Below are 17830 nucleotides of genomic sequence, written 5' to 3'. Positions count from 1 at the left end.
TTATACACCTCTATTAGGTCTCCTCTCATCCTTCGACTCTCCAAGGAGAAAAGGCCGAGCTCCCTCAGCCTATCCTCATAAGGCATGCCACTCAATCCAGGCAACATCCTTGTAAATCTCCGCTGCACCCTTTCAATCGTTTCCACATCCTTCCTATAGTGAGGCGACCAGAACTGAGCACAGTACTCCAAGTGGGGTCTGACGAGGGTCTTATATAGCTGCATCATTATCTCCCGACTCCTAAACTCAATCCCTCGATTGATAAAGGCCAGCACACCATACGCCTTCTTAACCACCTCCTCCACCTGTGGACCCGGACCCCAAGGTCCTTCTGATCCTCTACCGTACTAAGAGTCTTTCCCTTTATATTGTACTCCTTTATCCCATTTGTCCTATCAAAATGGACCACGACGCATTTATCCGGGTTGAAGTCCATCTGCCACTTCTCCGCCCAGTCTTGCATCCTATCTATGTCCCTCTGTAACTTCTGACGACCCTCCAGACTATCCACAACCCCACCAACCTTCGTGTCGTCGGCAAACTTACCAACCCATCCCTCCGCTTCCTCATCCAGGTCATTTATGAAAATGACAAACAGCAAGGGTCCCAGAACAGATCCCTGGGGCACACCACTGGTGACCGACCTCCATTGAGAAAAAGACCCATCTATACCCACTCTCTGCCTCCTTTGGGCAAGCCAGTTCTGGATCCACCGGGCAGCAGCCCCTTGGATCCCATGCCCTCTCACTTTTTCTAGAAGCCTTGCATTGGGGACCTTATCGCACGCCTCGTTAAAATCCATATAAACCACATCTACCGCCTTCCCTACGTTAATGTGTTTAGTCACATTTTCGAAGAACTCCACCAGGCTCGTAAGGCACGATCTGCCCTTGACAAAGCCATGCTGAGTATTCTTGAGCATACTAAACCTCTCAATGCTCATATATCCTGTCCCTCAGGATCTTCTCCATCAGTTTACCAACCACTGAGGTTAGACTCACCGGTCGGTAATTACCTGGGCTATCCCTATTCCCCTTCTTGAAAATAGGAACCACATCCGCAATCCTCCAATCGTCCGGCACCTCTCCCCTCTCCATCAACGACGCAAAGATCATCGCCAGAGGCTCTGCAATCTCCTCCCTCGCCTCCCACAGTAACCTGGGGTACATCCCATCCGGACCCGGTGACTTATCTATCTTGATGCTATTCAAAGATTCCAGCACAACCTCTTTCTTAAAGTCCACATACTCAATCCTTTCAGTCCACCGCACGCCCGCAGTACATCCACCCAGGTCCTTCTCCTCTTTGAAAACCGAGGCAAAATACTCATTGAGCACCTCTGCCATTTCTACTGGTTCCGTACAGACTTTCCCGTCTTCACCTTTTATAGGCCCTATTCCGTCACGTCTCATCCTTTTCCTCTTCACATATTTATAGAACGCCTTAGGGTTCTCCTTAATCCTACCTGCCAGGGCCTTCTTGTGACCCCTTCTGGCTCTCCTAATTTCCTTTTTTAGTCCCTTCCGACAAGCCGTATACTCTTCTAAATCCCTATCTTCGCCAAGCTCTCTGAGCCTTTTGTACGCTTTCCTTTTCTTCTCGACTAGGTCCCGCACAGCTTTCGTGCACCACGGTTCCTTTAACCGACCAACACCTCCCTGTCTGCTCGGAACGTTGTCCTGTAGAACTCGAGACAGACATTCCTTGAAAAACTGCCACCTCTCTTCAGTACATTTCCTCCTTCCAATTTACTCCTCTAATTTGCTGTCTAATGTCTTCATATTTCCCCTTCCTCCATATAAACACTTTCCTGGCTTATATTGTATTCCTATCAATACACATCTTTTTAGCCTGTCTTGATGCTCTCTCCACTCACGTTGTTTGTATCTTAAAGACTTGATTAGCTGTAAGTATTCGCATTCCAACCATTATTCATGTAAATTGAGTCTGTGTCTTTATATGCCCTATTTGTAAACAGAATTCCCACTCACCTGAAGAAGGGGCTTGGAGCTCCGAAAGCTTGAGTGGCTTTTGCTACCAAATAAACCTGTTGGACTTTAACCTGGTGTTGTTAAACCTCTTATACGGGGATAGTGCCAGAGGACTGGAGAGTGGCGAATGTTGTTCCTCTGTTCAAGAAAGGAAATAGGAATGACCCTGGTAATTATAGGCCGGTTAGTCTTACTTTGGTGGTCGGCATGTTAATGGAAAAGGTCCTGAGGGATAGGATTTACGACCATTTAGAAAGATGCGGATTAATCCGGGATAGTCAGCACGGATTTGTGAAGGGTAAGTCGTGCCTCACAAATTAGATTGAATTTTTTGAGGAGGTAACTAAGCGTGTCGATGAAGGTAGAGCAGTTGATGTCATATACATGGATTTTAGTAAGGCGTTTGATAAGGTCCCCCATGGCCGGCTCATGAAGAAAGTAAGGAGGTGTGGGATAGAAGGAAATTTGGCCGATTGGATAAGTAACTAGCTATCTCATAGAAGACAGGGTGGTGGTGGATGGAAAATTTTCAGACTGGAGACCAGTTACCAGCGGTGTACCACAAGGATCAGTGCTGGGTCCTCTGCTATTTGTGATTTTTATCAATGACTTGGAGGAAGGGGCTCAAGGGTGGATCAGTAAATTTGCAGATGACACCAAGATTGGTGGAGTAGTGGATGAGGTGGAGGGCTGTTGGAGGCTGCAAAGAGACATTGATAGGATGCAGAGCTGGGCCGAAAAATGGCAGATGGAGTTTAACCCTGATAAATGTGAGGTGATTCATTTTGGTAGGACAAATTTGAATGCGGATTACAGGGTCAAAGGTAGGGTTCTGAGGAATGTGGAGGAACAGAGAGATCTTGGGGTTCAGATCCACAGATCGCTGAAGGTTGCCACTCAAGTGGATAGAAACGTGAAGAACGCCTCTAGTGTGTTAGCGTTTATTAACAGGGGGATTGAGTTTAAGAGCCGTGGGGTTATGCTGCAACTGTACAGGACCTTGGTGACACCATATTTGGAATATTGTGTGCAGTTCTGGTCACCTCACTATAAGGAGGATGTGGAAGCGCTGGAAAGAGTGCAGAGGAGATTTACCAGGATGCTGCCTGGTTTGGAGGGTAGGTCTTATGAGGAAAGGTTGAGGGAGCTAGGGCTTTTCTCTTTAGAGCGGAGGAAGTTGAGAGGCAACTTAATAGAGGTTTATAAGATGATGAAGGGGATAGATAGAGTGGACCTTCAGAGACTATTTCCTCGGGTGGATGTAGGGGGCATAACTATAAGGTTCGTGGTGGAAGATATAGGAGGGATGTACAAGGTAGGTTCTTTACTCAGAGGGGTTGGCGTGTGGAATGGACTGCCTGCTGTGATAGTGGAGTTGGACACTTTAGGAACTTTCAAGCTGTTATTGGATAGGCACATGGAGCACACCAGAATGATAGGGAGTGGGATAGCTTGATCTTGGTTTCGGAAAAGGTTCGGCACAACATTGTGGGCCGAAGGGCCTGTACTGTGCTGTTATGTTCTATGGAAGTTGGTCAGGAAGGTCCATACCTTGCCCATTGTAACTGCACTCTGAACCCGTGCTGCCACGGCATCCACTCTGGCACTCATTCGCAGAAAATTAATGGACTGGTTCTTTTGCCGGATTGCGTTCTCTGCGTGTATTCTTGCTACTTCCGTGTTACCTTTCTGAATTGCCTAGAAGCAATCATACAACATATGAAGAACCAGACATGTTAACATCCACAGCAAGTCAAGCTTTGTTGATAAAATTAACATGGGGTTAAGGATAACCACTGTCCTTATTTGACAATAAATATGGAATCTTCTCTTTCAACCCTCCCCAAAGCAGTTTGTGTGTTCAATGCAGTGCAATCACATTTACACACCTCTGTCATCATTCCCCTGCATGCAATATCCATCAATGACTGGCAAAAACCACAATTCCAGTTTTAGAAGTAGTTAACGTCAAGTGCAAACCTATGCATTACCAATCGTATATCTGCATACACTTCCTGGCTACTAAAAACTTACAGTTGCAATATTTACCACACAGATCACCTTGCTTTCTATTATACTTGCTGCTCTTAATTTGAATTGGATGATGAACATATTCCTCAACTTCCATATTTCTACGCATCATAGATTCATCCATTGTATCCGTTGGAACAGTATCTCAAATAATTCACAAAAAATACATCAGTACCAAATCCAATAGGGCTCAATTTGCACAGACAGTTCATCAAAAATATATTAATATTGTCAAGTTAACGATCTTAGTAAATAATACTGCCATCTGTAGCTTGCCTGTGAAGAAATAAAGAAATAGTTTACCCTGTAAGAATTGTGTTAATCCGAAATCTTAGACTGTTGTGACAAAAATGAGCAAATTAAAGTTTTTCTCAACTGTTGCTCAATCTGTTAAAGTTACAAGGATTTGCTAAGCTGCTTACAGTTATACACTTCATTTTCCTCTATAAAAACATGTCTTGTTTCTTCTCTCTGAAACATTTTCCAGTCATCGTGGATAGCTTAGATTTCACGAGGTGAATTTACCCCCTCTAATGTACTCCTGGGTTTAACACTTAGAACATTTAATGTTTATTATTCAACGATGCAACTGCCCATTTTGGTGTGATTCAGAAGAAAACAAATGTAAACAGGTATTAACTGGTATCCTGCATGTTTGTGTGGTTTTTTTGCACAGCAGCGTAATGTAGTTTTCCAACAGCTTCCATTTGTATGGCAACTTTAAAGCAGAACATCTATAACCCAGATCCAATCAAAAGTTCCTCATGAAACTCTGACAACTCTATATATTTCTCTTCCTCTCCTTACACCCCATACAACCTACACAAAAAACAAAGGCATGACACAACATACACCCAAAGTTCTGTCCCATACAGAATGCCACATTTTGGGCATTCCAACAATGCGGAGTTGAAGTCAGCACAAGTTCCATCATTACTGCGTTTTTAGCCTTCGCTTTGACAAAAACCTGTAGGCGAGTTCTTGCTTTCTACAAACTAAAGTATGACTTTATATACAAAATATCTGTTAATGTAGCACTATCCAAGGATTGACCTGAAACTATTACTGTCCTTGCTGCTTGGAATTGTTACCAGTTCTGTCGTATTCTCTAACTCTAATGGAAGAATAAGCATTCTATTCGATCAGTTGCATGAAACTAACAGATGAATTACAAGTAAACATTAGGCTGCAGCATAAAAATCACTATTATAGATCCTACAATATTGTCTCAATTGCAAAGAAAATCTAGGTAAATCAGTGCAGCAGATATACTATCTGCCTATCTGGTTTAATTTGCAAATGTTACACCTTCAAAAGTTTATTATTTGAACTGCAAAAGAACTGCTGTTAATGATTTTCACTAATCATCTTCCTAAGAGAAACTGGGAAAAATACTGGCTGTGACGTATCAGCTTATTTTTACGTGGAAGAAAGTCATTGGCAAACATATTGCGGCTCTTAAATCAACTGTGACTCATCGCTATCAACACAGCTAAATTAAGTTAAATAAAAATATATCTCTTTCATCTTGAATGACGAACACCGAACACATGCATTGTGCTGAGAAAAAGAGAAACCTCAGCAGGCTACATCTATAAACAGACCAACACTCAATCCTGTAACAGCTCCGATCTTCCTGCAGTCTTGTGGAACTTAGAAGAATGCCATTCAGAACAGGCTTATAGGGTGGCACGATGACACAGTGGTTAGCTCTGCTACCTCAGAACGCCAGGGACCTGGGTTCAATTCCAGCCTTGGGCGACTGAGTGGAGTTTGCACGTTCTCCCTGTGCCTGCGTGGGTTTCCTCCGGGTGCTCCGGTTTCCTCCCACACTTGAGATGTTGATTGGCCATGGTAAATTGCCCCTTAGTGTCAGGGGGACGAGCAGGGTAAATAGGGGTGACAAGAATAGGGTCTGGGTGGGATTGTTGTTGGTGCAGGCTTGATGAGCCGAATGGCCTCCTTCTGCACTGTAGGGATTCTTTGATTCCCTTCAAGAAAGGGAATAGGGATAGCCCAGGAAATTACCGACCGGTGAGTCTAATCTCAGTGGTTGGTAAGTTGATGGAGAAGATCCTGAGGGACAGGATTTATGAACATTTAGAGAAGTATGCTCAAAAGTAGTCAGCACGGCTTTGTCAAAGGCTAATCGTGCCTTACGAGCCTGGTGGAGTTCTTTGAAAATGTGACTAAACACATTGACGGAGGAAAAGCGGTAGATGTGGTTTACATGGACTTCAGCAAGGCGTTCGATAAGGTCCCCCATGCAAGACTTCTCGAGAAAGCGAGAGGGCATGGCATCCAAGGGGCTGTTGCCATGTCGATTCAGAACTGGCTTGCCTGCAGAAGGCAGAGAGTGGTTGTAGACAGGTCTTTTTCTGAATGGAGGTCGGTCACCAGTGGAGTGCCCCAGGGATCTGTTCTGGGACCCTTGCTGTTTGTTATTTTCATAAATGACCTGGATGAGGAAGTGGAGGGATGGGTTGGTAAGTTTGCCGACGACACGAAGGTTGGTGGTGTTATGGATAGGTTGGAGGGATGTCAGAAGCTGCAGCGTGACACAGATAGGATGCAAGACTGGGCGGAGAAGTGGCAGATGGACTTCAACCCGGATAAATGCGTAGTGGCCCATTTTGGCAGGTCAAATGGGATGAAGGAGTATAATATCAAGGGCAAGACTCTTAGCAGTGTAGAGGATCAGAAGGACCTTGGGGTCTGGGTCCATAGGACTCTGAAATCGGCCTCGCAGGTAGGGGAGGTGGTTAAGGCGGCGTATGGTGTGCTGGCCTTCATCAATCGAGGGGTTGAGTTTAGGAGTCGGGAGATAATGATGCAGCTTTATAAGACCCTCGTCAGGCCCCACTTGGAGTACTGTGCTCAGTTCTGGTCGCCTCATCACAGGAGGGATGTGGAAATGATCGCAAGGGTGCAGAGAAGATTTACAAGGATGTTGCCTGGATTGGTTGGCATGCCTTATGATGATAGGCTGAGGGAGCTCGGTCTTTTCTCCTTGGAGAGACGAAGGATGAGAGGTGACCTGATAGAGGTGTACAAGATGTTGAGAGGTATAGATTGGGTGGATTCTCGGAGGCTTTTTCCCAGGGCTGAAATGGCTGCTACGAGAGGACACAGGTTTAAGGTGCTGGGGGGTAGGTACAGAGGAGATGTCAGGGGTAAGTTTTTCACCCAGTGGGTGGTGGGTGAGTGGAATCAGCTGCCGTCAGTGGTGGTGGAGGCAAACTCAATAGGGTCTTTTAAGAGACTTCTGGATGAGTACATGGGACTTAATAGGATTGAGGGTTATTGGTAAGCCTATATATAAGTCTAGGTAGGGACATGACCGGCACAACTTGTGGGCCGAAGGGCCTGTTTGTGCTGTATTTTTTCTATGTTCTATAATAGAACACAATTGATATTTCCACAGGCTTACAGTCACAGTCAAAGAATTTGCGACAAGGAGATGCTCAGTTAGCAGATAGTCATGATCGTGATAAGGACACACAGTGGGGAAAAGAATGAAAGTTTGACAAATTTAGTTTCCCAAAAGAAATCTGTTTGAAACAATAAAGAGCAGTCATTCAGTTTATGCAAGTGGCTCCAAAGCTGAACACACAGGAATCCTAATAACTGTTGACCAGTAGGAGACAGCAGTGGTTAGAAAATTTAAACAACTGCCTTATGCTTGTTTGCATTCCATGGAGCATCCGTCATCCAATCTCCCATGTTTCTGAGAGACGAGGATGGGGGAAATCATCTGATGTGAGGTGCTGGATGTTCAAATTTTGATCGGCTGAAAATACCACCATTGGTGAAGAAAGCCAGGGGGCAATGTACAACCGGAGTAAAATGTATTGGAGGAAGAGAGAATGGGGCTGGAGGGAAATGGACGAGCCAAGGGTACTCTTTCAGTCAAATAGCAACAAAGTTGACCAGCTCAATGCTGCTTATTATGGTGCTGTAGTGAGGTGACTTGTTGTGAGCTGTCCCCAGCACACCCTTTAATTCTACATTTCACTCTTGTTGTATGTCTTTAAAAACCTCTATTCTCACCCTGACTATGACTGTAACACTACATTCTGTACACTCTTCTTTCCTTCTCTATGAACGGTATGCTTTGTCTGTACATAGAGCAAGAAACAATACTTTTCACTGTATCCCAATACATGCAACAATAATAAATCAAATGTTTAAAAAAATCAAATCTTTCCTCATCTGCTGGCCTATATACAAACACAGGGAATTAATTACCTTTTTGATTTTGGCTTTTTCTGTTTTTTCTTCTTTGTCGCATTTTTTGGCACTTCTGGAAAGTTCCTTTGCAGCAAACTTAAGGTTGAACAGGTGCTCTGGAAAGATATGTTAAGGATGTATCGTCTAAAATGGCCACTGCCATCGGAATACAGCATTTACTAACTGAAGAATGGTACAAAAAAAAACCCCATCCTGATTTAATATTTACTGCATCTGGGATCGCCAAGTGTTTCAAGGTCAACTAATGAATATATTGCTAATATTCGATATAACCATCAGACTATAAAGGAGTCAGAGCTGTTGGCCATTTGGCCCATCAAATCTGCTCTGCCATTCAATTTATCTGATAACCCTCAACACATCTGTTCGAAACAGAAAATTAATTTCATCCAGACCAAACAGACACAAACTTTTAACTAGACTATTTTTTTTACTGTAGATATCAAGGAGATAACAAATTTAAAAGCACTAAATAAATAACTTGGCAAGTCATTCAGTTTTAGGTAATCAGTAACGGTATCATATCGACTATTTTCCAGACAGATGGGCTGAACAAAGTAGTTTGCAACTTTTCAGCCATCCCTCGGCTGGTCTAACAGGTTTGTGCAATGTCCGTTACACAGACTGCCCATCATATTAGCTGAACTGCATGTCAGCAGGACCAGATGCAATATGAAAAAATACTACACCTAGAATTACCTTAAAATAACGTGCAATGCTCTTTCAGATCAGAAAAGAACCCCAGCTGTGAAGCATTTATCGATGATTCACATCAAAGAATGACTGGACTGAAGTTGTGAAACAGTCCCAGCACGATTTAGCAGCTTCAGCAGAAGGAAAACTGGAAAACAAATTCATCTCTTAGCCTTCATGGACCATTACAAAAATCATGTGTGCTTCGACCAATCACCAACAGCAAAGGTCTCAATTGCATCTCATTGATCACAGTACCTTTACAGTGCAGAAGGAGACTATTCATCCAAACAGTCTGCACTGACTCTCAAAGAGCATTGTACCATATCCCACTCCTGTACTTTACCCCATGACCTTCCACATTCTTTCCTTTCACATAGCAATCTTATTCCCTTTTGGATACCTTGATTGAACCCACATCCACAACCCCCTCAGCAAGTACACTCCAGACTCCAACCACTCGCTGAGGAAACAAATTTCACCCATCACTTGTATCCTTTTGTGAATTATTTCGAATCTGTTCTTGATCTTGAGTGGAAACAGTTTCTCACTATTTACCCTGTCCATTAGGGTCTTGAATACCTCTATCAAATCTCCTCTCAGCCTGCTTTTCTCCAAGGTCTCACAGCCCCAACCCTCTCTGAACTATCCTCATAGTTACAGTTCTTAATCCCTGGAATCATTCTTGTGAATCTCCTCTGTGCTCTCTCCAACTTCCTCAAGTATGGTGCCCAGAGCTGGACGCAGTGCTCCAGATGAGGCCTAACTAGTGTCTTATACAAGTTCAACATAACCTCCTGACTCTAGATTTTGTTCTAATTACCCTGATAATTCAGGGCAAAAAAGATCAGACTTAACACTGGTATAATAAATACATGAGGAGAAACCAGGAAGAAAACGTTATATATTCTGGTATACCTATTTTTACAAATTATATGCACTTTATGTAATAAACATTGAATATTTAAATATTGCCATATTAAACAATATCTTTAGAATGTCATGCCAATACAGAGGGCAGCGCATGTTCGACTGCAGAGTATCGAGCTCTTTAAAAAAATCTTCCTTAGCTTTTCTCTTTTGTTGTATTTTCTGACAAGACTTCTCCCTGCGCCCAGGCAGAAGCAGATTTACTTGGTGTGGGTGCTGTGCCCACGCGGGTGCTGTCATTTACACTTCATTGACTTCTGTATGAGTATGGTGAACAGTGTCAAAACACTCAACTCCAGGAGGTAATGAACATGGTTTGGTTTTTAAGCAATATCAACATCGATACACTTTCTAGTGGGGACCAGTGGATATTGATTCAAACACATCAACCAAGATTCAAGTCCACCCCCGGCACATCTACAACATATCCCACGGAATATTCCTAGTAACTAACTCAATACGTAAAGCGGTATCAAATGCTCCTGATCCGAATATCTCTGTTCCACATTAGGATCCTCCAAATCTGACCCATTCAACATTCCCAAATTGTGCTGCTCTGCCATTGGTGGCTATGCCTTCAGTTGCCTAGGTCCCAAGCTCTGGAATATAATCACTCCTCAAAACCTCTGAGCAAGCTTTTGGTCATCTGAACAAATCTGCCTATGTAGCTGTGTTTTATAATAATCCTGTGAAGCACCTTGGCAGCTTTTATCACTTACAAGGTGCTGGATAAATATAAGCTATGACAGGCAATTTACCAACTGCATGACAGCACGTCTTTTGGACTGTGGGAGGAAAATCAGAGCACCCGGAGGAAACCCACGCAGACACGGGGAGAATATGCAGACTCCACACAGAGTGACCCAAGCTGGGAATCGAACCCGGGTGCCTGGTGCTGTGAGGCAGTAGTGCTAACCGCTGTGCCACCATGTCACCCCCGAACAGGTGCCAGTGTGGCGACAAGGGGATTTTCACAGTAACTTCATTGCAGTGTTAATGAAGCCTACTTGTTACACTGATAAACTTTAACATTAAAAGAATCTTTAAAAACTTTAAAAGCCCCAAGTGCCTTTCCAACATTTCACTGTTTAGCTAAACCACCTTTTTGTTTTTGTTGGGGAGCAGAAACATGGCAAGAATGCAAAACAATTTAGAATCCTTCCTAAATAGGAAAGTCATGAAAAGTGTCAGAATTTCCTGGATATCAGGGAGAGTACCAGGAAATAATCTGACTGAAGCATTCAGATGACATCAGAAAGCACGAGGGAGGGGCATGGGTAATCCACAACAAGTCACATGATGAACTGCCTCGTGCCTGGCATGATTCCCAAAGCGAGACGGTTGTTAAAAATCGCTCAGGCACCAATGCACATTAGAGGGTCAACTGAACTCCAATCGAATTGCTGCAGGTAAAAAGGGCAATCCATTCTCATTAAAATAATCCGCTCAAAAACATGATCAACAATTGTGATATAGTTATGGCAGGTTTGATAACAGGCTCCAAGACAATAGTTAACACATATTTGAGACAGAACAAGCACATTTCCTGAAGTCCTGTTCAAATAACAGTCGCTGTCTTCAGTAAGTTGCATCCAACAACAATGCAGAGTTTGAACATGTCATTAGTTCGTATTTCAAAGCATAATACCTTTCTCCTGAAACACTATATGTACGGTTTTGTCTCCCAGAGCTAAAATAGACATGAAACATTTGAAATGTAACCCAAATACTCTTAGGGGCAAATAGGGATAAGCTATAAAGGTTTGCCTTGCCAACAACACCCACATCCCACAAACGAACAAAAAACATATGGCTCTACAAACACATCTGGCAAATGCTAGCTGACCACTTCATTGGTTCACAGCTATAAACTGAATATCAGCGAACAAGATTAGCACTTTATTTGGCATGTGGGGCATCATAAAAGTTAAAGTTTATTTATTAGTCATAAGTAAGACTTACATTAACACTGCAATGAAGTTACTGTGAAATTCCCCTAGTCACCACACTCTGCCGCCTGTCCAGGTCGATGCATCTAATCAGAACATCTTTCAGACTGTGGGAGGAAACCCACGCAGACATGGGGAAAACGTGCAAACTCCACACAGTCACCCAAGCCAGGAATCGAAGCCAGGTCCCTGGCGCTGTGAGGCAGCAGTGCTAACCACCGTGCCACCCATCAATATGACCATTACTTTCCCATGATGCAGAAGAACCAAATACAGACAGGTTAATGATGCACATTTTGAGATGGCAATGACTCTTGCACAGTCCAGATGTTCAGTGTTTTGGTTCAGCAAATTCTTAACTTTATGAATGTACAAGTTGCAGAATGCCAGTGAGATGTCATGAAGCATCAGAGACAAGCAGTCAGGGGGCAAGCTGCGCGCAGTAGCAGTGAGAAGCACTAACTGCCCACACATGACTTGGGTAATCCTGAGAAGACAAAAAATTACCAGGTCCAGAAAGGAAGCTGAACTCCAATTCTGATCCCAATGAGTGTTATCGAATCAATATTTCTTGTGCGTTTCCCAAGAAATATTAACTGGCTTCGTTGGAAAACATCACAACCACTGAAGTGAATTTGAAAATGTTCAAGTGATTCCATTAGCTGATTTTACGATGGTTGGTGATCCGTGGCAGATCAAATTAAGGTATCTGCCTATTTTTTCTTGGCTTGGTGGCTACTGGTCTGCAATGGCAGAACAAAGAAAATTACAGCACAGGAACAGGCCCTTCGGCCCTCCAAGCCTGCACCGACCATGCTGCCCAACTGAACTAAAATCTCCTACCCTTCCGGCGACCAGATCCCTCTATTCCCATCCTATTCATGTACTTGTCATGACGCCCCTTAAAAGTCACTACCGTATCTGCTCCCACTACCTCCCCCGGCAACGAGGTCCAGGCACCCACTACTCTGTGTAAAAAATCTGCCTCGTACATCTCCTTTAAACCTTGCCCCTTAAACCTGTGCCCCCTAGTAATTGACTCTTCCACCCTGGGAAAAAGCTTCTGACTATCCACACTGTCCATGCCTCTCATAATCTTGTAGACTTCTATCAGGTCTCCCCTCAACCTCCGTCGCTCCAGTGAGAACAAACCAAGTTTCTCCAACCTCTCCTCATAGCTAATACCCTCCATACCAGGCAACATCCTGGTAAATCTTTTCTGTACCCTCTCCAAAGCCTCCACATCCTTCTGGTAGTGTGTCGACCAGAATTGAACACTATATTCCAAGTGCGGCCTAACTAAGGTTTTATAAAGCTGCAACGACTTGCCAATTTTTAAACTCAATACCCCTGCCGATGAAGGCAAGCATGCTGTATGCCTTCTTGACTACCTTCTCCACCTGCATTGCCACTTTCAGTGACCTGTGTACCTGTACACCCAGATCCCTTTGCCTATCATGACGTTAAGGGTTCTGCCATTTACTGTATATTTCCTATCTGTATTAGATCTTCCAAAATGCATTACCTCATATTTGTCCGGATTAAACTCCATCTGATCTATATCCTGCTGTATCCTCTGATGGTCCTCATCGCTATCTGCAAATCCACCAACCTTTGTGTCGTCCGCAAACTTACTATTCAATCCAATTACATTTTCCTCCAAATCATTTATATTATAAACAGCAAAGGTCCCAGCACTGATCCCTGAGGAACAACACTTTTGATGTGGAGATGCCGGCGTTGGACTGGGGTAAACACAGTAAGGAGTCTAACAACACCAGGTTAAAGTCCAAAAGGTTTTTTTGGTAGCAAACGCCACTAGCTTTCGGAGCGATGTTCCTTCGTCAGGTGAGTGGGAGATCTGCTCATAAACAGCAAACAGGGCATATAAGGACACAAACTCAATTTACAGAATAATGAATAATGATTGGAATGCGAGTCTTTACAGCTAATCAAGTCTTAAAGGTACAGACAATGTGAGTGGAGAGAGCATTAGTACAGGTTAAAGAGATGTGTATTATCTCCAGACAGGACAGCCAGTGAGACTTCTTGCCTTCAAACAACCGCACAACCTCAAACAGACCATTGTCCGCAGCAAACTACCCAGCCTTCAGGAGAACAGTGACCACGACATCACACAAACCTGCCACAGCAACCTCTGCAAGATGTGCCAGATCATCGACACGGATGTCATCATCTCACGTGAGAACACCATTCACCAGGTACACGGTACATACTCTTGCAACTCGGCCAACATTGTCTACCTGATACGCTGCAGGAAAGGATGTCCTGAGGCATGGTACATTGGGGAAACCATGCAAACACTGCGACAACGGATGAATGAACACCGCTCGACAATCACCAGGCAAGACTGTTCTCTTCCTGTTGGGGGGAGCACTTCAGCGGTCACGGGCATTCGGCCTCTGATATTCGGGTAAGCATTCTCCAAGGCGGCCTTCACGACACATGACGGTGCAGAGTCGCTGAGCAGAAACTGATAGCCAAGTTCCGCACACATGAGGACAGCCTCAACTGGGATCTTGGGTTCATGTCACACTATCTGTAACTCCCACAACTTGCCTGGACTTGCAAAGTCTCACTGGCTGTCCTGTCTGGAGACAATACACATCTCTTTAACCTGTGCTTAATGCTCCTTCCACTCACATTGTCTGTACCTTTAAGACTTGATTAGCTGTAAAGACTCGCATTCCAATCATTATTCAGTAAATTGAGTTTGTGTCTTTATATGCCCTGTTTGCTGTTTATGAGCAGATCTCCCACTCACCTGACAAAGGAGTAGCGCTCCGAAAGTTACTGGCGTTGGCTACCAAATAAATCTGTTGGACTTTAACCTGGTGTTGTTAGACTCCTTACTGTGAACACCACTTGTCACAGCCCTCCATTCAGAAACGCACCCTTCCACTGCTACTCTCTGTCTTCTTTATTCTGTAACTTGATTTTGTGTCTCTGTGCACTGTTTGAGAGCACATTTCCACTCCATCTGACGAAGGAGCAGCGCTCCGAAAGCTTATGGTATTTGCTACCAAATAAACCTGTTAGACTTTAACCTGGTGTTGTTAAAACTCTTACTGTGTTCACCCCAGTCCAACACCGACATCTCCACATCATGACTTCTTTGACCGAGCCAGTTTTGTATCCACCTTGCCAGCTCACCTCTCATCCCATGCGACTTCACCTTCTGTACCAGTCTGCCATGAGGGACCTTGTCAAAGACCTTATTGAAGTCCACGTAGACAACATCCATTGTCCTACCCTCAGTCATCTTCGTCACTTCCTCGAAAAACTTGATCAAGTTCGTGAGACACGACCTCCCCTTCACAAAACCATGTTGCCTCTCACTAATGCGCCCACTTATTTTCAAGAGGGAATAAAGCCTGCCTCGAAGAATTCTCTCCAATAATTTCCCTACCACTGATGTCAGGCTCACCGGCCTGTAATTACCTGGATTATTCTTGCTACCCTTCTTAAACAAAGCAACAACATTGACTATTTGCCAATCCTCTGGGACCTCCCCTGTAAAGGATACAAAGATTTCTTTCAAGGCCCCTGTTGCCTCTGTTTCTGCAAATCAGCATTGTGAACCAAACACATATTGTTTTCAGCTCTGACAAAGGTTCATCCAGACTTGAAACGTTAACTCTATTCTCTCTCTACAGATGTTGTCAAACCTGCTGAGGTTTTTCCAACATTTTCTGTTTGAAATCATTCTGTTAAATAGAACATGCTACTTAACAGGCAGATGACCTGTTTTTGTCATACAGGTAAGTATTTAGGGTCAGACAATAAAACACAACTGGAGAATGCTACAGCCAATGATTGGTGGCTTAAGCTGTAACTGAGTGCGTAAGCACATTAATAGATCCAAATATCATTCTTCACAAAACTCAACTCCAGTTAATAAGGTTTCCCACTGATCATATATTCAATTTTCACTCTTTCCATTTTGGATTAATGTTATGGGTGAGGAAGGTGAGGAGGGGGGCAGGGGGTTTACACTATAACTAAAATACTGGAAGTGCTTTAACATAATAGGTACCAGAGTAGAGAGATGGGAGATAACTACATCGTACATTCTCCATAGAAATACATACACGCTTCTAAACATGCCTGCACAGAAAGCATTCCGCTGACATTCTGAAAGCACCCAGGGATTGGTTTGCACTGTCGCTAAAAAAAGAACTGAATGCCACACAGCTGGCTTGGATCCAAAGGGGGAGATATTTGAACTAAAGTTGAGAGTGATTCCAAATGAAGTCAGCAACAGACCGCCTCCTGTCAGACTCAGGTAAACACCTAGCATAGGTAGTGCTGTTTACTTTTAGACAGGACAGTTTAGGTGGACCAGCCCCAATAACAGCAACCTGGCCTGCAGGTGGATGATATGGGCAGAAACTGGTGCCATCACCAGCAAAGTCCCAGAGGGGGCCACGCTTGCGCAAAGGTGCAACCCCAGTTCTGCCCCAACCCAAAATTCCCGACTGGGACTGCTGCACCCCTGGCAACCTACACCACACCTGAATGAAGGTTACTCTGCACCCAGCCCTCAGTACTGCTTCACACCCCCAACACCCAGAGGGGCTGCAGTTTAACCCCTCTCCCTCCGACCCGAGGGGCTGCCATTCTCCCATGTTCCGTACTTGAGGGATTGTTTGCAACCCCAAGCACTTTGACACCCAAGGGTCCACTGCCCCAACACCCATCTACACCCAAGTGGCTGCGATCCCCCAATCTGTACCCGAGGTGCTGCTGCCATACCCATAGGGTGCCCAACTGGGCCACCCTTGTGCCAGAGAACCACCCTCCTCCCACACCAAATCCTCCTCTGGGATTGCTCTGTTCCGACCAATCCACACAAGGTCCAAGTGGAGGCGACCCCACACCCACAACACCCAGAGGCACTGCCATCCTCCTGCACCCCCCGAGTGGGGCTGCCTGCCTCCCTCCCCCAATCATACACACCGGGGGGGGGGGTGGTGCCCCGCTGCCGGCCCGCCCCAAGCTATTTCCGGATTCGGAGTCACAACGGCATTGGCGAGATCTCCGGGCCGAGTTGGCCACACTGCCGGCGGGGCCGGGGGGTGGGGGTTCGGGGCCGGGGGGTCGGGGCCGGGGGGTCGGGGCCGGGGGGTCGGGGCCGGGGCCGGGGGGTGGGGGTTCGGGGCCGGGGGGTCGGGGCCGGGGGGTCGGGGCCGGGGGGTCGGGGCCGGGGGGTCGGGGCCGGGGGGTCGGGGTCGGGGCCGGGCCGGGGGTTCGGGGCCGGGGGGTCGGGGCCGGGGGGTCGGGGCCGGGGGTTCGGGGCCGGGGGGTCGGGGCCGGGGGTTCGGGGCCGGGGGCTGGGGGGTCGGGGCCGGGGGGTCGGGGCCGGGCCGGGGGGTGGGGGTTCGGGGCCGGGGGGTCGGGGCCGGGCCGCGCCGCCCCCGCGGGAAGGATACTCTCCAGGCTGGACATGGTGGGAGGCCGCGCTCTGCTCCGGCTGATCAGCTTCCCAAACAAACACCAGCCCCGCTTCCGCTTCCGCCCGAGCGCCCTGGCGTCACTTCCGTCAACATCACAAACACAGCCGGGTGTGGCTGCGTCATCATTAACCCTTTCCCTGCCCAACCCCCACCCTGAACTGAACCAATAGAATCTGTTATTAACCCTTTCCCTGCAACTCTCCATGTCCCTCAACAAGAGCAATACAAAGTGTGCTTAAGACGTTTCCTGCAAAGTTACAGTCCATCAATCAATACAACCTAAACTATCGTTGATCTCTCCATACGACAGTTACAGCGCAACTAAGGCAATACAAACCTAAATTAACTGTTTCCTGCCTACCTCGAGCTTTTCACTGCTTCCATTGGAAACTGTGGTTAACTAATTGCCTTATTTCGCAGACATAGCCTCTTAACTGCAACAGAAAACATGAAGGCATTAATAGATGTGTAAATATACATATTATTTGGTAATGAATTCCAGTATTGA

General features: G+C 45.5%; 1 protein-coding gene across 1 annotated transcript in view; it reads right to left on the bottom strand.

The window, feature by feature from the left end:
• chmp1b (charged multivesicular body protein 1B) overlaps window positions 1-17428 on the bottom strand; it is a 45053-nt gene extending 27625 nt beyond the window's left edge. The window contains exons 1-3 of the mRNA XM_078211952.1: window positions 17299-17428; window positions 8271-8368; window positions 3543-3689 (exon numbers count right to left, since the gene is read on the bottom strand). Coding sequence (XP_078068078.1) covers window positions 3543-3689; window positions 8271-8368; window positions 17299-17314 — 261 coding nt within the window. The 5' untranslated portion in view covers window positions 17315-17428. The remainder of the gene's footprint in view (window positions 1-3542; window positions 3690-8270; window positions 8369-17298) is intronic.
• Window positions 17429-17830: the final 402 nt, after the last annotated feature.

The sequence above is a fragment of the Mustelus asterias genome, chromosome 4 (assembly GCF_964213995.1).
Source record: "Mustelus asterias chromosome 4, sMusAst1.hap1.1, whole genome shotgun sequence".
Lineage (NCBI taxonomy): Eukaryota > Metazoa > Chordata > Chondrichthyes > Carcharhiniformes > Triakidae > Mustelus > Mustelus asterias.
This window is presented reverse-complemented; position numbering and strand designations above follow the sequence as displayed.